A 22,820-nucleotide genomic window follows, 5' to 3' on the forward strand; every position below is an offset into this window, starting at 1 on the left:
TCTGCTTGACCAGCTATATGTCGCTACTACCAAGGTATAGTCTGTCTGCCAAACCCATTGACATAGATATCTAGGGACTGGCTTTACGGGCAATAATAATGAGGCATGACAGGTGCCAGTACAACGGTGTGAAATCGCTACAACGCGATTGGTTGATGAGTTCGCATCACACGCGCGATTGGTTGACAAGTTCGCATTACGCGTGCTATTGGTCGCAACTAGTTGCGTTAGACTGCACGATTGGCTGGAATTCGTGAATAACACCGCTGAACTAGTACCATTTTTAGTGCCCCATTAGCCCGTCCTTAGATATTATACGTCAATGGCCAAACCCAATTTGTTAGTTATAGGTACTTGGTCAAGCAGATCTTGTCAGTTTTTTTACTGACAAGATTTGCTTGACCAGCTATAATAAGATGGAAAGAAACTATACCTCGCGCGTCGAATGATGATAACCTAAAAATAGCCTAAGATATGTAGGTCAATTCTCTTTTGGCAGCTATAGAAAACATTGACTCTGATTCACCGAAATGTAAGTATGAGACGGCAGATTTTTTTCGCGATTTATGGGTTGACCCCCATTATATCTGGGGGCACGGCCGTGCCCCCGCCAAGACGAGACAAAGGGCAAAAGGCTATTTATTTACCCCTCAGACTCCTCAGAGTTTGGTCAGAGATGACAATTTCAGCCTGTACAGGTACTCAATCCCTTTTTATGGGCGCTAGTGCTGAACAACTCTAGGTATTTTAAATTTAAAAAAATCGTTAGGATAAAACACGCAAGACATTATACTTATAATCTCTTATTTATTGAGGAAAATGTTTAAACATTAGGTTATATTATGCTCTGAATATATTATGTAGGTATCTTAGGTAGGTACATTATATGTATAAATAAAGATTATATATAGTAAAAACATTTTTGAAGCATTTTATTTTTATTATATTACACGGTAACCTATTTTACAATATAGGTAGAGTCTGTGCGGAAAGAGAAGAGTCGTGGATTGTATTGGGTCCAAATTGGGTCCCATACATTCCACGACTCTTCGCTTTCCGCACAGACTCTATTAATATTAATTTACTTTTGTAAATCAGGCGGGATTCTGATATTATGATATTTATGATACCTTTGATTTATCCTCAATAGCATAGGTACATAACTTAGACTAGAGAACTTAGAAGTCTTAGAACGCAATGTTGTATTAATTAATAATAATCAACTATTTGGTTATATTATTTAAAGTGTACCTATAGCAGCCCTAGTAGCACGGTCGCATTTTTATCGTTTATCACCATGCCTGTCACGTTCTAACAAGTATGTAAGTGCGAAAGTGACGGGCATAGTGATAGTCGATAAAAACGGAACCGTGCTGAGCCCGCTGGTCAACCAAATCTTGTCAGTAAAAAAAGGCGCGAAATTCAAATTTTCTATGGGACGATATCCCTTCGCGCCTACATTTTTCAAATTTGCCGCCTTTTTCTACTGTCATGATCTGGTTGACCGAGTATAGTAACCAAAAAATTAAACACAATTTTGTAAATTATCTAAAACACAAAAATCACAAAATGTATCTTTCTCACAAATGACAATACTCAGCCTAATTAATACCAACAACAACAACCAAAACTATGCTGAGAGCCTTAGGCGGATACCGAAGTTCGAAAATTACGGGCATCACGCGGGCATCTTTCTCTTTTACGCCAATTAGGACGTAATTAGACAATCATATTAAACTCGTGGGTACATATTACGCATATAGCTGGTCAACCAAATCATGTCAGTAAAAACAGGCGCGAAATTCAAATTTTCTATGGGACGATATTATCCCTTCGCGCCTACATTTTTTAAATTTACCGCCTTTTTCCACTGTCAAGATCTGGTTGACCAAGTATAGTATCTTTGGTCCAACTTATATTTAAATGCTTAATTTTTTTATATTGTCGGTAAATTTGATTTTCTTTATTTTCAAAACATTATAAAATTAATAAATAACATTTAAGAATAAAAACTTATAAATAAAAAATTTGGCCTAAGTCGTAGTCGCTCGGTAGGGTACCCAGAAGGCTGGCCACATCGCCCCGCTAGATGGCACTGCTGATCCGCTGAGCAAAATATTGGCCAGCCCTCTGGTCACCAGAAAGCCTCTATAAGGCGAGGGGCTTTGACAGCTCCTCATAGAAGTCATAGAGGCTACGCGCGCTAGGTCATCACATCACATTACCAATATACAACGTTCCACAGCACAAGAGGGTCTGAGTACAGAAGTCTAACGCTAGCATATTGTAATATGTATACTTATTGTTGATTTGACACAATAAACATAGGATGGAGAGTTAGTTAACCCTATATTTGTATTGTATTGTATTTATTTATTTTCTAACACATCTCGTAGATCCTTCTTAAAGCTAAAAACATATTTCCCGACATTGCTTAATCGTTAACATTCATATTGTATCTAGGTACAGTAATGCTCCGTGATTGTTACGCCATTTAGGGTTCTAGCTAAATTGGACATTCCATAGCGTAAGTATGAAACAACCAATTTAGCTAGGACCAGCTAGCAGCTTTAGCAATTTATAAAACTTTATTTGTACCATGAATACATAAATAGAAAAAGAAGCTGCATGATCGAATATAATTCTACCTTCCCACTTGAGCAAGAATTCAAAACTTTCCGTTTTATGTCTAATTGGGATTGGCATCAACTACATACTTTTAAACTATACAATAATAGTCACATTTCTTTTCTTATATCCTACTAACAAAAAGTCACACTCAATATATCATACTAGCACAATAGTTATACTGGGCCAAGCAAATCTTGTCAGTAGAAAAAGGCGGCAAATTTGAAAAATCGCGGGTTAGCAATACCACGTTTGAATTGTTCGAAAAACGCGTGTCATTTATATCTTATCTGTATAGGTAAGTACATTTCATCGTTGTTCGATGTAGGTAGGTACATTGCTGCTTTTTGTTCGTTTCGTAGGGATACCATAGTTTAGTTTGCTTTACATTGCTACTGACATATCCAGCTTGACAGACTATACTTATTAGGTACTAAGTATACCTTTTTAACGGTATTGTCAACGGGGGTGAATAGGGATCGCTGGGGTGAATAGGGACAAAACTTAAAATGTGATTTACCTGACAGTTTCTTAAAAAAATACCCACACAAATTGTATTATATGAAATCTAATATTATTTTCACACCACCTATTCGGAAAAGAGCTTTTTCTTACCTACTAGGAGGGATAAAAGTGGCACTTTTCCTCCCTGCTAGGAGGGATCAAACACTTTTTTGTTCTAGCACACTATTTTTACATTTTCTTGCACATTATTTTTTTAGCTTAAGTAATCTGTGGGAGCTGACAGATTAAGCATCAGATTGTGTCAACACTAAGATTTTTTTTATTTTCTTCATAGTTGATGGGAAAAGCAGTATCTGTCACACGGTATCAAAATTATTTCGTCTTGACGGAAATATATCATTCTGATCCCTTGTAACACAAACTACTATTTCAATCGAATGATACAATTTGTGTGGGTATGTTGTGTGCGGAAGTGGACGAAAACTAGCGCATTGACCCTATTTCTGAGTAAGAATGTGACTATAAAAATGATGTCAGGTATACTAAAGTGTAGTTTAAGTAGGTATGTGTAAATTTCCATACGTTTGGACATGATTAGGTATCTAATCTACCCCGTAACTTTCGGTACCTAGATAATACGTTATCAACTTATAATTGATAAGTAAAATGGAAAATATATCATATTTAGGTATTCTGACTTCTGACTTGACTAAATATCCTCAGTTAAGATAAACCAATACGTACAGTAAATAGGATCCTATATACATATAATTTACAAGAGCTTAAGAAAAAAATATTTTTAATTTATTGTAAAGAAAATTCAAATAACATGGGTGTTAAGTTAATCCATCATATAAAACAACATGCAAAATATTCCATGTTAATACTTACCTAATCTTTATATGTACATATATTAAGATACAAAGAATACTTGATTAGGTAATAACATTTAAGTAATGATTTAATGCTCTTGAAAGGCAGAATACATTAATGAAATTAAAAATCTTTTGTAAGCGTTTAATACTGAAAAGAGACGATTATAGAGTCAGTCAGATAATCAGATCAGCGTAGAAGTGGTACCATAAACGTCAAACTTCTATGAAATTATGACTTTTCAAATAACACTTGCACAGTGTAAGCAGAATCACCGCCAAGTTATCTTGGTTCAACTCTAACACTTGATTCCTCACGCCTTCTTTTGAACAGGTAGTAAAAAGTCTTTGCCATATAAATTATAAACGCTGGGGCAATATTTCCTTGCTAATTTAGCATAAGGAGAGTCCTTGTGTATTGTGAGGTCACCTGTCAGCTTGTTCCATACGTGGAAAATGTAGGCGGTGTCTTCTAGTTTAATTTCGCCCGGCACGAAGTATTCCCAGCCTCGCCAGTATACCACCGGGTAGAAGAACTGGGGACCGTACACCTCGAAACCTGGAAAATAAAATAAGTCTTAAAAACAACTGTTTAAACCAATGTTTGCCCGCAAAGACGTGAATAGACGCGCGCGACTACCCCCTAATATCAACCATATATTATTATACTGTTTGATATCAACTTTCGCGCATTGCGCAGACAATAGAGTCGGTTCAACATAACTCTGCATGGCATTGGCTACTATGGGCAGCGCGTTTACATTAGTAAGGTCAATCGGAACAAGTGCGACCAAAAGCCACGTTGTGTCTCTTTGACTTTGACAATTTACAAGGGCTTGCCCTACTAAGAAAATTACGGTCACGGTGGAAGGGCCATTTATGTGATTTACGCCATGTGTGTGCACATCATATGCACTTGTAATCGTGGTTGACCAATAGTAATGAGCAATTAGCGCACTTGACCCGAGCGACCTTAATTATGATGATAGCTATAAAAAATATAACCGCGAGAAACACGCGCCGATAATGAAAACGCAGTGAAAAGAAAACATAAGGGTATACAGATGTAGAGTTAGACCAAGATAAGTCTACAACGATTTTGATAGCACACGTATTGCAAGTGTTATTTTAAAGGGCAAGCTTTTATGAAATTATGACATATAAATGAGCGTTTTCCAAAAAAGTGTACATTTCATTCATGTCTTCAAAATATTGACTTCTTGGGCTCATTTTACTCAGAATCATTTGCACATTCACGCCTCATACATCAAAAAATGTGTCCCAAAATTTTGTATGAAAATAAATTTTTCCAGTGCGTCACGTTCATACAAATAAAAAAAAATCATACAAGAATGTGACGATCTGGAAAGGAATTTTTTGGACACATTTTTTTATGTATGAGGCGTGAATGTACAAATGATTCTGAGTAAAATGAGCCCAAGAAGTCAATATTTTGAAGACATGAATGAAATGTACACTTTTTTTGGAAAACGCTCAAATAACACTTCACTGCGCGTGGGTTGAAGGGAAGGGAAAGGGAAAAGGCCGGGTTCAGCCGGCGACGCATATTGTCAACCGGGGTGATTAGGAATGGCTGGGGTGAAAAGGGACAAAACTTAAAATGTGATTTACCTGACAGTTTCTTAAAAAAATACTCACACAAATTGTATCATATAAAATCTACTATTATTTTCAATCGAATGATACAATTTGTGTAGTTTTTTTTTAATTGTTTGGTGGTGTCCCTATTCACCCCAGCCATCCCTAATCACCCCGGTTGACGGTAACCAGTGGAGACCCTCGTTGTACCGAAATATGTTTACTGGGTCATAATGAATAAGGTATCCTAAAGATCAAATACTAAAACTAAAAAAAAAATACCCGTTGGCTCATATGTTTCGTCTACTTCGGGACCTCAAATGGTGAAATCAGTTTAGTATTATTTAGTAATCTTAACACACTTTTGACAGGATCACGACCCCAAAATCTCCCAATATTTTAGCTATTAAGTACGTAGTGAATCAACGGAATAGCATTGGCTTAGATTGGCTTGTTGTCATACAGAAACGACCCTTAACAATAACAATATCTTTGACTCCATTATACCGGCAAAACAACTTTTAACATACCTTATCATTTCATAACATCCTTACGCTGCAATTACGATATTTATTTACATAATATTTATTTTACCCAACACACGACGTACCTAGGTATAGGTAGATATACGATATACCCAGTCAACACAAGCAAATGCGCTTACTCATTTATAGTCAGTCCAGACGGGAACAATTATTCGCCAATCTGATTAAATTGTCTGATCGAATCAGGTGGACGCAAACGCCAATTTGGGTCGCCGACTTCGACCGCCGATTATGATCTGAAGGACTTAGTAATAGTTTCCAACCGTGTAGGTAATTAGTAGATGGTGTATATAGACAACCAAACAGAACCTATTGTAGTTGGCGCTAAGTCTTACCGTTGCAAGTAGCGGCGGACATTTGGCTGAGGTTGCTGGTCGAGCACTGCTTCTTGAGGATGCGCGTGATCACACCAGGACCGTTGTTGCCCCAGTCGTCGCCTCTGTAGTTGTTCTTCACGTCCCTGAAACCAAACATATTTCATATATTAAACAATATATCGGGTGGAACGGAACGAAGGACATGACGATATTATAGTTGAGTACAGACGAGCTGGGCAAATCGACCGATTTGTTTGATCGGGAAAATAAGTTTTTGGCAAAAATTTCATTTTTGGTACAAGCTTTTATCGCTGACTGTACTTTTCTTACGACAGACAACTAATACACTAATACTCATCGAGACAATTCTAAAAACCCCTAACACAATTAGGTTGCGTTGTTTCATCACAGAGTTCCTATGGCCGCCTCCTGTCTCCATCATCAGATCAGCTCGATGGTACCATAATATTGCATTGTCACCCGACTTACATGTGTATGCAAAATTTCAGCTCAATCGGAAATCGGGAAGTGGATCAAATTTAACTTGCAAGATTCCATTACATAGTTAAGTTACATACAGGTCAACCTAATAAAAGCTTGTTAATAATTGGCGCCAATCTCATCTAGCGTCCACACGTACACAAATTTAATCACCAATTTGCATTCCATAGATAGATACTTACTTCGAAAATTGGCATTTTGTGTCCGCACCTGCTGATTTGATCGGGGAATCGAATTGGCGTTTGCGTCCGCACGGCCTGATTCGATCGGTCAATTTCATCAGAGCCCGTACCATCGAGTCACTGACAGTGTCAAAACTGACATATACGCTATCGAGAACGTAATTTACTTCCTATATATCTCGTTCGCACTAATATGCGAGTACGAGCAAGATGCATAGAAAGTAAATTACGTTCACGATGGCGTTTATGTCAGTGCCAAACTGATGGTATAGTATGAATCATCTCAGATGATTTTTTCGGGCTCGAGGGCACTTATCTGTTAAACAATAGTTATTTGTACAACAAGAAATCAAAGTTTGATATTTCTTCGAGTGCTTATTTTGAGTCCCGTGCAAGCGAAAGATTCTATACTAGATTCACGAGCGTAGTGAGTGAATCTAATTTAGAATCTTGAGCGTAGTAAGGGACTCAAAAGCGCACGAGATGTAAATAACTTTGATCTCGTGTAGTTCACAAAACTTTTCACCTCAACAGTGAGAACATATTAGAGAACCCGAAAAATGTATTCCTTCTTCATCATCTTACCTCTATTCACTCATGTTTTCTTAAGATATACCAACAATTAAGTTTTCACCTCAGCAGCTCGAACAAGGGTACTTTGCTACTTAAAAACAGTGAGCAAAAACGCGTTTTGCTCACTGAGTGAGAAAAATCACGTTTTGCTCACTGAGCGAGCAAAATCACGTTTTGCTCATTAGGTCTCACTCAGTGAGTAAAATGCCATTTTGCTCACTGTTTTGAAGTAGCTAAGTACCCTTGTTCGAGCTGCTGAGGTGAATAAGCCTTTGTTTCTTTTAAGAGCGGTCTTCAGCTCGTTTCTTTTAAGAGCGGTCTTCAGCTCGTGCCAAAGTAACTATGTCGTTTAAAAAGCAACTATCGGGATAGTATTAAGGTTCAAATTTATGTGACAGCTCATTCTGAGAACAATCAGGGTGGTCTTTTCTTTGGAGATAACAAAACGTGTTATCTCCAAATGGGTTGTTTCATGAATTTGAACCATATAAATAGAATGATAAAGGGTATAGCCGGGTAAGCATGGCCAAACTGCCCTTAGCGAAAAAAACAATTTCCTTTTACTGGATTATTAACCTATATATAAGTAGTGCTTTCACCAAATATTAAGCCTCAAATGCTTCAGATTTAAAAAAAAAATGCGAAAAAAGAAAAATCATTTTTATTTTATTACAGCCAAAGTACTAATCCGATTTCTTTGTAATTTGGGTATGTTGTATATACAATTAAGGTCGCTTTCTGAAAAAAATAATATTGAATTATCTCTTAAAATAATAGTAAAAAATTGAGATGAAAATTTTCAGAAAAATAAAAAAAATACATGCGAGATAGCGACAGTTATCAAATTTACATATTTCATGTAGAATTTAATAATGTTTAACATATATTTTTTTCAAAAATTAAAATCGGGATTAACAGTGTTAAAAACTCGAATTTGTAACATCCCATCATACCTTCTCTTCATACAAAATAACTTGTACGTTATACTAGAAAGTTATATTCCCAACGCAATTTGAATTTAGAACGCAACTTATTTTGCTGAGCGCGGACCTTAAACTCCGTGGCTGTATGCGGCTAGGGCGAACGGCATTCAGAGATTTAAAAAAAAAGCGGCCAAGTGCGAGTCGGACTCGCCCATGAAGGGTTCCGTATTTAGGCGATTTATGACGTATTAAAAAAAAACTACTTACTAGATCTCATTCAAACCAATTTTCGGTGGAAGTTTACATGGTAATGTACATCATATATTTTTTTTAGTTTTATCATTCTGTTATTTTAGAAGTTACGGGGGGGGGGGGGGGACACATTTTACCACTTTGGAAGTGTCTCTCGCGCAAACTATTCAGTTTAGAAAAAAATGATATTAGAAACCTTAATATCATTTTTGAAGACCTATCCATAGATACCCCACACGTATGGGTTTGATGAAAAAAAAAATTTTGAGTTTCAGTTCTAAGTATGGGGAACCCCAAAAATTTATTGTTTTTTTTTTCTATTTTTGTGTGAAAATCTTAATGCGGTTCACAGAATACATCTACTTACCAAGTTTCAACAGTATAGTTCTTATAGTTTCGGAGAAAAGTGACTATGACATACGGACGGACAGACGGACAGACAGACAGACATGACGAATCTATAAGGGTTCCGTTTTTTGCCATTTGGCTACGGAACCCTAAAAAAGCGCGGTAACAGGAAAATAGGCACGAATTTTATACAGAGCGTTAACGATTGAAAAATGTCTGTTCCTTTGATGAATAAAATATAAAATACGTCACATTCTAAATTCAAATTCGTAAAGACTGCGTTCACAATATACTTCATTCGTTTATGACTACTTAGCTTTGCTTGTATGAAGAGAGAGTATTATGGGATGTTACAAATTCGAGTTTTTCACACTGTTAATCCCGATTTTAATTTTTGAAAAAAATATATGTTTAACATTATTAAATTCTACATAAAATATGTAAATTTGATAACTGTCGCTATCTCGCACGTATTTTTTTTATTTTTCTGAAAATTTTCATCTCAATTTTTTACTATTATTTTAAGAGATAACTCAATATAATTTTTTTTAGAAACCGACCTTAATTATATATACAACATACACAAATTACATAGAAATCGGATTAATACTTTGGCTGTAATAAAATAAAAATGATTTTTCTTTTTTTGCATTTTTTTTTAAATCTGAAGCATTTAAGGCTTAATATTTGGTGAAAGCACTACTTATATATAGGTTAATAATCCTGTAAAAGGAAATTGTTTTTTTCGCTAAGGGCAGTTTGGCCATGCTTACCCGGCTATACCCTTTGCTTTTTAAACGGGTTTGTTCCCGTTACTTAAGTAGGGTCTATTAGCAGTAAGCAGTGTAAGCACTGCATAAAGGAAACAATACCTTTTGTTTAATAGACTAGGGCCCGAGCCCGGAAAAATCATCTCAGATAATTCATACTATAGCCACACAGATTGGCGAAAAATTGTCTCGTCTGGACTCCACTTATATCTGAGATATGGCCGGGTCACAACACTGTTGTGTAAACTCATCACTTACTGGTACAAGATATCGATCGCTGCCACCTGCCAGTAATTGGTTATAGAGTTCATATCGGTCGCGTGCTGTAATATCGACCCGCCACCTCCCGTCATACCATAGTGCACTTTTATAATATCATTCATTACGAACGTGCAGTCTCTCGTAATAAACGGATGATATAAGCAACTTTGGGAACAAATCATTTGATTTCATTAAATATTTTGATTTGTGTTTTTTAAATAGGCTGTCCTACTATTTATAAATTATAAACTGAAATAGATGTCATATATTAAAGAAAAAGTGACTAATCCCTCCAGTGGTGAAGGCTGGATACGAACCGGCGTCTTTAGCAATCCGGGCTAACGCCTTGAACCCATTGGCCACCCCGCCACAGTGGAACCCGTCCCAATTTCTCGACTATATGCCATCTTCCTAAGACTAGGTCTTTGACCAACTCTAAGGGCAAGCAATATGCGCTTGCACCTCCTATACGAATTCCATACCGAATGATTCCTTTATGAACGGATGATATAAGATCAGTGGGCCAAGTGCGTTTTTAAAGCTTTGTAGGTGTATATCGCAATATATTTATATTGCACCCTATTACGACTAAACAATACATCATTTCATTAGCATAACGCGCTTACGAGTATCATTAGAATGTAGAGTAGAGCGCTCTTTTGTCATGATATCACGGTGCGTCTATTTAACCTGGAACCCGATTCGGATTTAACGATTGGTTACGGTTTTGATCTTATTTATGAAGAATGATTGGTGCATGCGAAATGAAAGAAAGCACGTCGTCAATAGAGATTTTCAAAGTCGTATCAAAACCAGTTCAAAATCATAACAAATTATTAAATCTGAATTGGGCTCACGACACATTGTCGTTAGTTACCTAGGCTTCTACTTAGCATTTTCTCTACAGGCCGCGTAGCCAACATGCCAATCGCTTCACTTCGTAGCGATCGAAACGCAACTGTCATTATCGCACTAATATGGAAGAGTGACAGAGAGACACAAAGCGTTTCGTTGTCGTAGCGATAGCGATTGTCACCTTGGCTAGGCCGGCAGGTACGCGTTATATTATATCACTACTAAGCTACGGTTATAGCGCTACGCCGTAGCCAATAGTGTTTTCTCTGTATGTAGCGAATGCTTCATAGGGGCAAAGCGACCAATAACTATATAGTGCAAACAATTAGGCGAGAGTTTAAGGGCCTACTGCAGCCGCGTCTGGCGCTTCGTAAACCACGCCCGCTAGTTCTTCCCTCCCCGCTAACACGCACACATGGAAACGCTTCGCGCCCCACGTGAAGTTTGTGTGACCTTTTAGCACCATCTAACGTTACAGAAGTTAACTACCATTATACGCGGTCGCTGCGGTCGGCCAGAAACTTAAATTCGGAAAAAATTGAAACAGATGGCGTTGTTACTTGTTCATAATAGCAAACAATAAAATAATTAATTCATAAACCTGCATATTTATTGTTGTTTTGGAAGACGTTAACAGCATAGAAGCAGCAGCGTATATAGCATATAAGTTAAGAGTATTGATAATAAGAAAATAGCACAAGAACAGAAAAGAGATTATTTTTGATAAAATATGATGAAAACAGATTTACTTGATTACGCTCACCTGACTTTGCGGTCACTAAATGCAAATTTCAACCTTATTGTTATGGGGTTACAATACCCCTGGGGTTGCAGGCGTCCATAGTCGTTATTATTATAAATGCTTTGGTTGAAATACTTTTTAACCCTCGAATTTTTCATAGGTACAGTCACCTGCAATAATATGTTACTCTTCGACGGCCGCAAAAATATGTGACACGCTCTTATGGCTCTACAAATAAGATCTAACATGATCTACCGCAAAACGGCCTTCGGTGTGTAACATATTATTGCAGCTGACTGTACTCGTATTCATTGTTGTATAGGTAGGTATTAATATCTTTTATCCGATCGATTTGCATTTATTTGAAATAAATCACAGTGTTTAGTAATTATATGTTTTATTGAATAAGAGATTATTTAGTTATGTAAGGAATACAGGGTGCCTTTTTGAAACACTCATTTTTAGGGTTCCGTAGCCAAATGGCAAAATACGGAACCCTTATAGATTCGTCATGTCTGTCTGTCTGTCTGTCCGTCTGTCCGTCCGTATGTCACAGCCACTTTTTTCCGAAACTATAAGAACTATACTGTTGAAACTTGGTAAGTAGATGTATTCTGTGAACCGCATTATATTTTCACACAAAAATAGAAAAAAAAAATTTTTTTTGGGGTTCCCCATACTTAGAACAACTGAAACTCAAAAAATTTTTTTTCATCAAACCCATACGTGTGGGGTATCTATGGATAGGTCTTCAAAAATGATATTGAGGTTTCTAACATATTTTTTTTCTAAACTGAATAGTTTGCGCGAGAGACACTTCCAAAGTGGTAAAATGTGTGTCCCCCCCCCCCCCTGTAACTTCTAAAATAAGAGAATGATAAAACTAAAAAAAATATATGATGTACATTACCATGCAAACTTCCACCGAAAATTGGTTTGAACAAGATCTAGTAAGTAGTTTTTTTTTTAATACGTCATAAATCCCCTAAATACGGAACCCTTCATGGGCGAGTCCGACTCGCACTTGGCCGCTTTTTCTGGATAATTTTGAATTTCAATTGTCAGGGGAGCCTACATTATTTTTTAATACATTTTACAACGACAACAAACAAAAGTACAACTTCGCCGTATTTTTATTACCCGGGTCGATCGCAACAAAATAGAAAATCATGTTTTTCAAATCTAAGCGTTATTGTAATTTATCTCAAATAACCAAAAAGTCAATCTGATTAGAACTTAAAAACGAACTGAATTATTTTAATATGTCGATTTTTCTTGGTGACCCAGGAGAATTTTTTTTATCCCATACAAAAAGAGCGTATCCCAATCGCGTATCGGTTTTGGTTTTTACTTATAAGTGTGAAAAATATATTCTACCATATACGAAGGATGTGTGTTTTTTCATGTTTTATGTGTCTTTTTGTACAATAAAGTGTTTTACTGCTACTAATATATCATATTAACGATTAACTAAAAAGGTATTTACATCTAATTTAACTGGTAAATTATTAAAGTCCGCTAAAATTAATATATATTCAAAAAAATATTTGTTAATATGTCCCAAAATCATGGCTCATTTTTTAAGTCTCCTGACTTACCAAACATATCGCAACGAAGGCAAGGGTACAACGCGGCATCGTGAACCTAATAACGTAACGTTTCAGTTACTTTTTTAGTCGCCGACCATTTTATCCGGGGTACGAAAAGAGGTATTAGATCTATCCTGGGTCTAATATGTTATAAAAACATAGTTTTTTGAAAAATGTTCGTAGGTAGTACACAAAATTTACATTTTCTTTTAAATGTGATTTGGGTCATCGTTCTCCCTGGTGACTTTTCTGGTGACCCAAGAGACATCAATTTTATTATGACTCAGGAGACTTTTTTTCTATGCACTTTGATTTTTTTGATGCGCTAATTTTGTAATCTAAAATAACTTTAAACTGCTGATATACTTATATCACTTTGCTGATGAGTGGAAGTGGAATTTAAACTTAATTTATTGTTCTCTCCCTTGACATTTTGGCATACATTTGACATGCTGCAGTGCACTCCTAACGTTAATAAAGACATAATTTTTAGAAAAAGCTTTAGGAAAACTCACTCTTGAGCTTAAAACGATTAAGTCCTTATCATATTATGTTAGATTTTTAGTACAGACCCCAAATCAGTGAAAATGTGTCTTAGCCAACTAAATTTGTCTCTGGGAAAAGTACGATATCCCTAAAAATTGTACGTACATTTCGCATTTTTCTGAAGGAACGGATTTCATAAATTGGGTTATTATTATTTTTTCAGATTATTTGATTGCATTGACATATCACCAAGATAGATAGAACATTTAAGTTACCAGAAGAAAAGCATTTGTGTTCTTTTATACAGTGTGGAAAAAGTAGGTTCGATTCCCGGGCGCGACTAAGCGAATTTAAAAAAAAAACAACGTGTTGCATTCCGGGAGTGCCGACAGAAGTGAAAACTCAATGACTAGTCCAAAATGTCTGCAGCACTATGTATAAATGACCCATCCTCCTTTCTATTGAAAACTTTTGGTTCCGAAATTGCTGGTCAGTGAGCTTGTTTAAAATTCGAAATTCAAATTCATAGCGTTAATTGTTTAAAATTCGAATAGAAATTGTAAAGTTACCTTGCAGACCTCGCATCTAAATATATTTGGTCATGATATTTTGAGTTTTATTCACCAGTACTAGAGTTCACTTTTATTAGCGATTTCATCAAGATGTAGCTTTATTGAATTATATTTGAGTGATATAAAGTTATAATACTGTGAGATCCTCGTATTTCAGCCCGTACAAGATTATAACCTTTTTCATGTAATGTCATTGAGTTTTTCTTTATTGATTTAAATGCCATCTAAACCTTACGGTCACATGATCGCCTTACACTGTCTCGAGTTTATCATTTTTTCCCCACCTCAAAAAGTGCCTAGCGCCGCTAAAGAAGTTTTCACTTCAAAAATCTTTGAATGCAGTTGTTTCTTTAAAAAACAATAATGTTTCATTTAAGTAAAATGAGCAAACTTAAGGTTTTAAGGCACTTTCCCTCCAGGGCCCATAATTTTTTTCCACCCGGTAGTAGACAACTATTTTTTTCGACTAAATGAAGTTTTATTAGATAAATCGTTGATCACATGGTTCGTTTCACACATCACATCAAATCGTTTGTCATCACAATCAAAATTTGTCAAAAGTAATGAAATTTATGCCAAAAAAACATAAATAAAACATATAAATTCAACACATTTTTTTAATAAAAATCTTTCTCGATGATATAAAAAAGAACATCGACAAATTATGTTCAAAGAATTAATATCAAAACAGATGTCATAATTAGGATTGGCTACTTTAAGAAAGGGACAGAGAGATTTAATCCTCTCGCTCTGCACGTTTTTCTCATTCCTCCTTGTCAAGCCAAAATAAACTATAAAATGATAGTAACACAGTACATTGTAATATTCACTTTTTCCACGGTATCATGTCATTGTAAATTACTTATGTGAAATTGTAGTGGCGTGCGACTTTCAAACCGGAGGTCACGGGTTCGAACCCCGGCCCGTGCAAGTGAGTTTTTGTAAGTAGGGACTTTTTTTAGTGGTACTTAAATATAATAACTTTTCGTATTATTGAAATAAAATATTTTATTCAAACAAACTTAATAATATAATAATTAAAACGAATAATATCAATTAGTTTATAATATTTATTCAATTATTTTAAATTATTTGAGCATGAAACATACTAGATTTATTTTTATCATTACAATAGAAAAAAAGCAAAAAATATATTCTTATAGATATTTTATTTTCAAACAAAAATAAAGCAAAAAGTTACGGTTAGATTCTGATGGCTATATACCAAACAGCTACCGATACATTTCAATATCTGTCGAAATTTCCTAACCCGTTGTAACTGACAAAGAGTATAGATTTCGACGTAGCATGACGTAGCTAAGCAAACACGCACACATGCGTAACATATAGGCCTGTAAGAAGGCACCATCATAGGTTTACCTCCGATTCCGTTACTACTCAATGGAGTTACGACTCAACGTTTATTGGATATTAAAATTTTACGTAATTCGGAGCGCTGCGCGAAGTGACATAGGTCTTACCTCTTTGAGGCACGACGGCCATCTAACATTACTGGCATAAAGGATGCATTTATGACTTTGACGCATGACAGAAAGAGAAACCGAACTGCGTAAAATGGGCGTTTGCTGTTGAATTCATGAAATCAAAAATCGATAATAAATCCATCGGTAAAGGATAATAAGTTAATATTTAGTTCTTTGAAAGTTAAGACGAGATGAAAACCTTTGCTGTAAGGTGGATTGTGCTGGATATGGATGTGTTTTCTAGTTGCACGAAACTAAAACCGAAAAATGAACACGTAAGTTTGGATTTATTTTCTATCGAGAAAATTTTAAGCATTCGTGTTTCGACTACTACGAAATCACTTATCATATAGTCAAGAAACATATATCCGAAAATCACTACTGTTTGTTTCCGGGGCTAGCCACTGCCACGTTTCTAAGATCCTGTTATTTTTCGATGCACGGCCTTAAGATGGGCTCACTCAAAGTTGTTATCATGTTTAGTTAATGATAATTAATATGTTAATTATGTCAAACTGGCATATTAAACAAAAGCTTATAGGGGCGCTATTGTTCTTAGATAAGTGAGCACAATAGATAACAGACATAACAGTATTAAGGGCCGATACAGAATTACAGACGGACTGCACGCCGACTGTACGCAAACTGCTAATACGTTCCAATACATTAAGTTGAACATATACAAATGAAAAATCCAAAATTTGCCACTGAAATGTGAACCTATATAGTGTAGGAAATAGAGTTTATTTTTCGTTGTTTGAAGATTGAACGAGACAAAGCAAAAGCGACTCTGTTCCAATTGAGTATGATTTAAATAGTATCGAACTGAAGAAGTACTATAGGTAGGACCTTGAGCCTTACGAGGATGAAACATTCGTTCAGTTTCGAGCGGCGTCTTGGCGACGATTGACATCTCGGCTCTTAGGCTCCCTGGAGAGAATACTCGTTAAGTAAATTCCTTTGTCTCTATTAATCAATTCTTTAGTAACTAAGTACTTAGTAACTATAATAATGTTCGATTCCTCCTTGGCCAGCCTACTATGATATGTATGATCGATATTTCTATTATGTTCAAGGCTCCTCTGTCAATTAAATCAATTTTATAATCATCCACTCTATAAGGTTCCATACGATACGTAAATACCTACAGTCAAAGATTTTAATTTCGGTCCCATTTTGTACTGTCACAGTGACAATAGTATGAGCTCTCTAGCGACTGTATTGTTTGTCACTGTGACAAAGTACAAGTACGAAATGAGTGAGTTAAAAGTCAATTCTACCAGCAAACATAAGAAAACAACTCTACATTTACATTTGATTACTTTGCCTCACGTGTGAATAAAATGCAAGATTGCTATCCGTTTTTGAACAATCAAGAGAGCCTTTTACCAGATGGTGTGGTGAAAAATGCACTTAGGTACTTATATGTCGCGAGGTCTCTGTTCGGGGAGAACTACAGTATAGCTAATGGTCAGTTAATGGCTGGTGGCCAGGGCCAGGGCTGCGTGATGATCGAACTAATCACGTAGTAAACGCAATGACCTTGTCTTGTTGCATGCCACGTACTTAACTTACGTTTCTGACACAGTTTTACCACACACATTGGTAAGTATAATCTAGTTACGTATTCTATGTCACCCTGTATATCAAGCTGACTTTTGATTAAGTTTAGGGCGTAATGCTGCGTATGATTGATCGTTGACCGGAATAGTCTATTCCGATCCAATTCCAATTCCAATCCAATAATTTAACATACTTAGTAAGTAAATAAATAGGTACTAACTACTACTTCACTCAACCGAAATGTTTTCCCATAGTCCAGTCTGTTCGGAAAGAAAACAGTCGTGGAATGTATTGGGCCCCATACATTCCACGACTCTTAACTCTACTCTTTTCGCACAGACTCTACTTACTTATAAAACGTGTATAATCTACAGTTATCATTTCCGTTTCACAAGTCGAGCATTGTCCTCTGTTATCTCAGGATGTGATGGTATACCAAACATGACCAAACCCACTTACCTACGCAAACAAGATAACGCCTAAAACGGGACTTATTTGAGTACCTATGCCGTTTAATAGGTACTCTTATACTTAACTGTTGGGATTATGCATGATAAGATAGCACACGCTATAGTTGACATATATCGGAGTTTAACTAGCCTCTGCCTGCGACTTTGTCCTCATAGTTGGTTGTTTATGAAAAACTGGAATATGACGACAAAACGGACATCAACCTAAAACCCTGACATTTCCAATGATCATGTCCCCATTCCCCGTCCACAATTTATCGTTCCAACGATAAAGAATAAAAGCGCCCTCAAATCTCTTATTCCAAGAACTTTCATGGACCAAGGTAAACGTACTAGTGCTCGACATGCTAATGCCCAATAGATGACACCCTGCTGTCACCTCTATTAACAATGACTTAAGGTTCAAGATGACATGTACTGGGACCGCGTCGAGCACCAGTACGTTTACCTTACTAGCTACATAACTCTCGCCACCATATATGTAGGTACTGTTGCTACAGCATAGATAACCTTTTCTTTATTAATTCCAAACTTTTAGCTAGTTTCTAGAGTTAGACCAAGATAGAAAGAAAAAATACTCGGAACATTTCATGGAAACTGCAATTTTCGAAAATATACTAGGTATACATACCTAGGTACTTATTTATAGAACTTGGAGCTGCAATCGTGGTAACTGTCGTTGCAGTAAATATTCCTATTCCAACCCATTTGTGGTTGCAAACATTGAAGGCAATCATAGGCAATGGCTTTCCTTATGTGATGAGTTGATGACTATAGTTAAATGTAAGTGACTTTAGCCACAGAACTGCTCTACCTAACCTAGTCTCTATTAGACGATCTTCTACCACTTGAACCATTCACTAACCCGGGGTTAACCGGTTAAACTTTAGGCATTCGGCCTAGCCTAACTAGGACGGATATGTCGCACTCGTGGCCAAGGGGCCAAATAAGTACCGACTAAACCCTCCACGGTATGCTCGTCTCGCAGCAATGGTTGAACACGGGATCGCAGAGCATTCAACCGGTTAAAACTGGAGTTACCATGGTTACCAGTACAATTTGACTCTAGGTTAACGGTTTAACCGGTTAACCCCGGATTAGTGGGTTGGTGCAAGTGGCGTTAATTAGAAGGCTTTGTTATATAGCTTACTTTACAAACAAACAGTCACTGTGGCCGAAATTGGTCAGGATAAATAATCATCATCATCATTAGACGGTCCATTTTTCAGTTAATCAATACGTTGAAATATTTTATTCAGGGGGCCCGTTTCTCAAAAGCTTGTAACTTGTAATACAAGCGGATGTCACTTTTTGACAGACTTTGTTAGAAACGGACTTCCACTTGTAGGTAGGTATTAGTTATTACAAGTTACAAGCTTTTGTGAAACGGGCCCGTCCATATTTTGTTAATGACTAGTAAGAGATTCGTAAATTTTTCATGTGGGCAGCCACAATTGCTCTGACTAATACCATACCTACTGAGTGACTAAACTAAACAGAGAGTATTAAGTCAATTATGCGACGAAAGGAAGTGCATTATTGTTATAATGATACTTTCAACGAAGTCAGTATGGTACACAGGGTGGATTTTTTAATAGGGAACTGATTGGCTAATAGGTTTAATGTTGGTTTAATCGAGGCACAAGCGACTGTACTTAAAGACTATTTTCGTCCGAAATGCAATGTACAGTCGCATGAGGTCGGGGTTGTTTATTTACAATATCCCTAAATATAGATGAACTGCGTTCAAAGTTCGCACCTACGTTAGTCACAAATCTACTTACTTATATTATCTGTTTCTTTGTGAATAATTAAGTAAATAGCCCGTCTTTTAGATATCTGTCAATGGTAAATAAATGATTAATAAATAGGTACCTATGTTTAATTTAATAGCATTAATTAGTAAAGTCATCCATAATCAATTATCATCCTGTTCTTAAACGATAGGTAATAAATAGGCAATGTTCCGAAATATTTAATCCCATTTGGGTGCCATTTACCTACCAGTAATATTAGTAGGTACCTAGGCTTTAATTTTCATCATAGTTTTTAAAAAGTAAGAAAGTAGATATCAGGAAGGTTTGAACCTGCCAGTGCCAACATCTGTCCAGCCTGAAAACGTGTCTCGAAAGCCCATTTATTTTGATGATGTCCATAATTAATAGGTATTTGATACATTTCACTAATAACTCACATGATGGCCGCCTCAGCAACGCTCCTCCCAAGCTTGTCCCTCGAAAACGCCAGGGCTCCAGCAGCCACCGCCGTGTCTGTCTCCCTCGCCGCCCAGTTCCTCACCAGCGGGTCCAGCGCCTTCGCCACCACCACATCCAAGTCCAAATACACCCCCCCAAACTTGTATAAAGATAAATACCGAAGCACATCAGACGTGTGCGATATACGCCACCGTGTCCTGTTCAAAGCACCGCCCGAAACCATACTCTCCAAAGGAGTTCCTTTAGCGTAATTCGTTATATGTACTCTAGATAATCTAATATTTGTAAAGTTAGCTAATACTGATAGACTTCCATTTTTCATAGCGTTTTTATGCACAGGAGCGGCGAATAGAACGTTTATCTGCCATCCAGGGTGAGCGCGGGCCGCGGACTCCACGGCACAGGCTTGTCTAGCATCCAAGTCTCCTTTGCAAGACGTTTCGTGAAAAAATATTGAGCGGGATGGCGGCTGAAACTCTTCGCTCTCCGCTCGTGGTAAAGTATTGTCTAGCTCTATGTAATGGCACGATATATCTTCTAAAGAATCCCAGTGGATAAAGTAAAGGTCTGGGGACAGGGGCGTCTGTAGCACCACGTAGCCACAAAGAATCACCAAGACGACGCATGTTAGTATCCGCCGGCGTTTCAGTTTGATAATTATTTTGTTAATCATTCTAGCTATTTTGTGTGTGTAAAATACACTGTTTTCATACATTAGTGCTGGCTGGACAGCATTTATATAATCTCAGTTTGCTAATCCGATCAGTTGTTGGAACTTGGAATGGCCTCTTTGAATTTGTATTTACGGTATTTGTTCCAGTATCTCTGCTGTGACACCATCATTGTTCTCTGCAGTACATGTTGAGAGAATCTCGAAAGGAAATCCCGTAGTATTTCATAATTGAGCACACAGCATAATAATATTTTCTTTTTTATTTTAATGGCGGTGGCATCTTATTTCGGTTGACTGCATGTTTACGTTTCACGGTCACTACGTTTGTGTTACTGGCACGTTACTATCGATATATGACAAGGGGGACACGATGCGCGCGAACCGCGACCAGGCGCCTACTGGTCTCTTGGATTACGGGTTGTATTTGTTGGTTGTACGCCGCTGGCTCAAATCATAAGTGATAACGATAAGATTAAATTATTAATAATGACTTATTACTAATGACCTCTAAAAACTACACCGATAATCACGTGCGATTTGTTATAGGTACCTACATTGCGGCATTTGATGGATGGATGGAATTCATTGCTCCTATATACTTAGAAAGAAAGAAAGAAAGAAAAAGCATTTATTAGCACAATAACAAACTTAAAAACTAACAAAAGAGAACACAAAATGAGAGGTTGCGCTAAATGGTCCTCACTCAGCTAGGTGTCACGGTATGAGCCACATGGCACACTCCGCGACGCTGATTTTCAGTAAGGCCCAGTGGATGGACTAGGTGGCACTCAGTAATGGACTTAGCCGGCAGTTATGTAAAAACGCATCTGTGTAAATGTAACATACAATATGCCACGGGTTTTGGAGAAGGTTGATGAAGTACGTTGTAGAATTGTCGTTTTAGGAACCTTATAGAGCCAAAGTGTTGTTTTCAGATAAATCCATCCATAATACGCCTGCAGGTGGGTCAAATGCATTTCTTTATCCAATAAAAAGCGGCCAAGTGTGAGTCGGACTCGCCCATGAAGGGTTCCGTATTTAGGCGATTTATGACGTATTAAAAAAAAACTACTTACTAGATCTCGTTCAAACCAATTTTCGGTGGAAGTTTACATGGTAATGTACATCATATATTTTTTTTAGTTTTATCATTCTCTTATTTTAGAAGTTACAGGGGGGGGGACACACATTTTACCACTTTGGAAGTGTCTCTCGCGCAAACTGTTCAGTTTAGAAAAAAATAATATTAGAAACCTCAATATCATTTTTGAAGACCTATCCATAGATACCCCACACGTATGGGTTTGATGAAAAAAAATTTTTCGAGTTTCAGTTCGAAGTATGGGGAACCCCAAAAATTTATTATTTTTCTTCTATTTTCGTGTGAAAATCTTAATGCGGTTCACAGAATACATCTACTTACCAAGTTTCAACAGTATAGTTCTTATAGTTTCGGAGAAAAGTGGCTGTGACATACGAACGGACAGACAGACGGACAGACGGACAGACGGACAGACAGACAGACAGACATGACGAATCTATAAGGGTTCCGTTTTTTGCCATTTGGCTACGGAACCCTAAAAACGATTCGAAATTATCCAGATCATTATTAGTCTTTGATAATTATCCGATAAGGTATGGATGGTGCTATATTTATTTTCTTTGAATTCTTTAATAATAAAAAAAATTGGGGCTTTTTTGCTATAAAAAAAAATAGGTTATGATCAAATCGATAATTAGCAGGCATAAAAATCAAGATAACAATCATTGATAAATATCCTTTCGAACCCTGACAAAAAAGGGGATATGAATGAAGAATACAAGTCGAAAGCCCGCTCCTCGCTCGTGATTTGCACCGCGCGAGGGGTAGCACAGCGCATGCGAGGTGTACGACTGTACCTTGTACCTCAGCAGCCGCTCTCCCCTATCTTTAT

At 36.9% G+C, this 22,820-nt stretch overlaps 1 protein-coding gene across 1 annotated transcript; it reads right to left on the bottom strand.

The window, feature by feature from the left end:
• Positions 1-4,279: 4,279 nt before the first annotated feature.
• Positions 4,280-21,150, bottom strand: LOC134650862 (lactosylceramide 4-alpha-galactosyltransferase-like). Its single transcript, XM_063505796.1, has 3 exons — positions 20,192-21,150; positions 6,445-6,569; positions 4,280-4,524 (listed from the first exon to the last, which is right to left on the bottom strand). The coding sequence occupies exons 1-3, from the start codon at positions 20,926-20,928 to the stop codon at positions 4,280-4,282; spliced, it is 1,107 nt and encodes a 368-aa protein (XP_063361866.1). The 5' UTR covers positions 20,929-21,150.
• Positions 21,151-22,820: the final 1,670 nt, after the last annotated feature.

Source organism: Cydia amplana, chromosome 9 (assembly GCF_948474715.1).
Source record: "Cydia amplana chromosome 9, ilCydAmpl1.1, whole genome shotgun sequence".
In the NCBI taxonomy this organism is placed as follows: Eukaryota; Metazoa; Arthropoda; class Insecta; order Lepidoptera; family Tortricidae; genus Cydia; species Cydia amplana.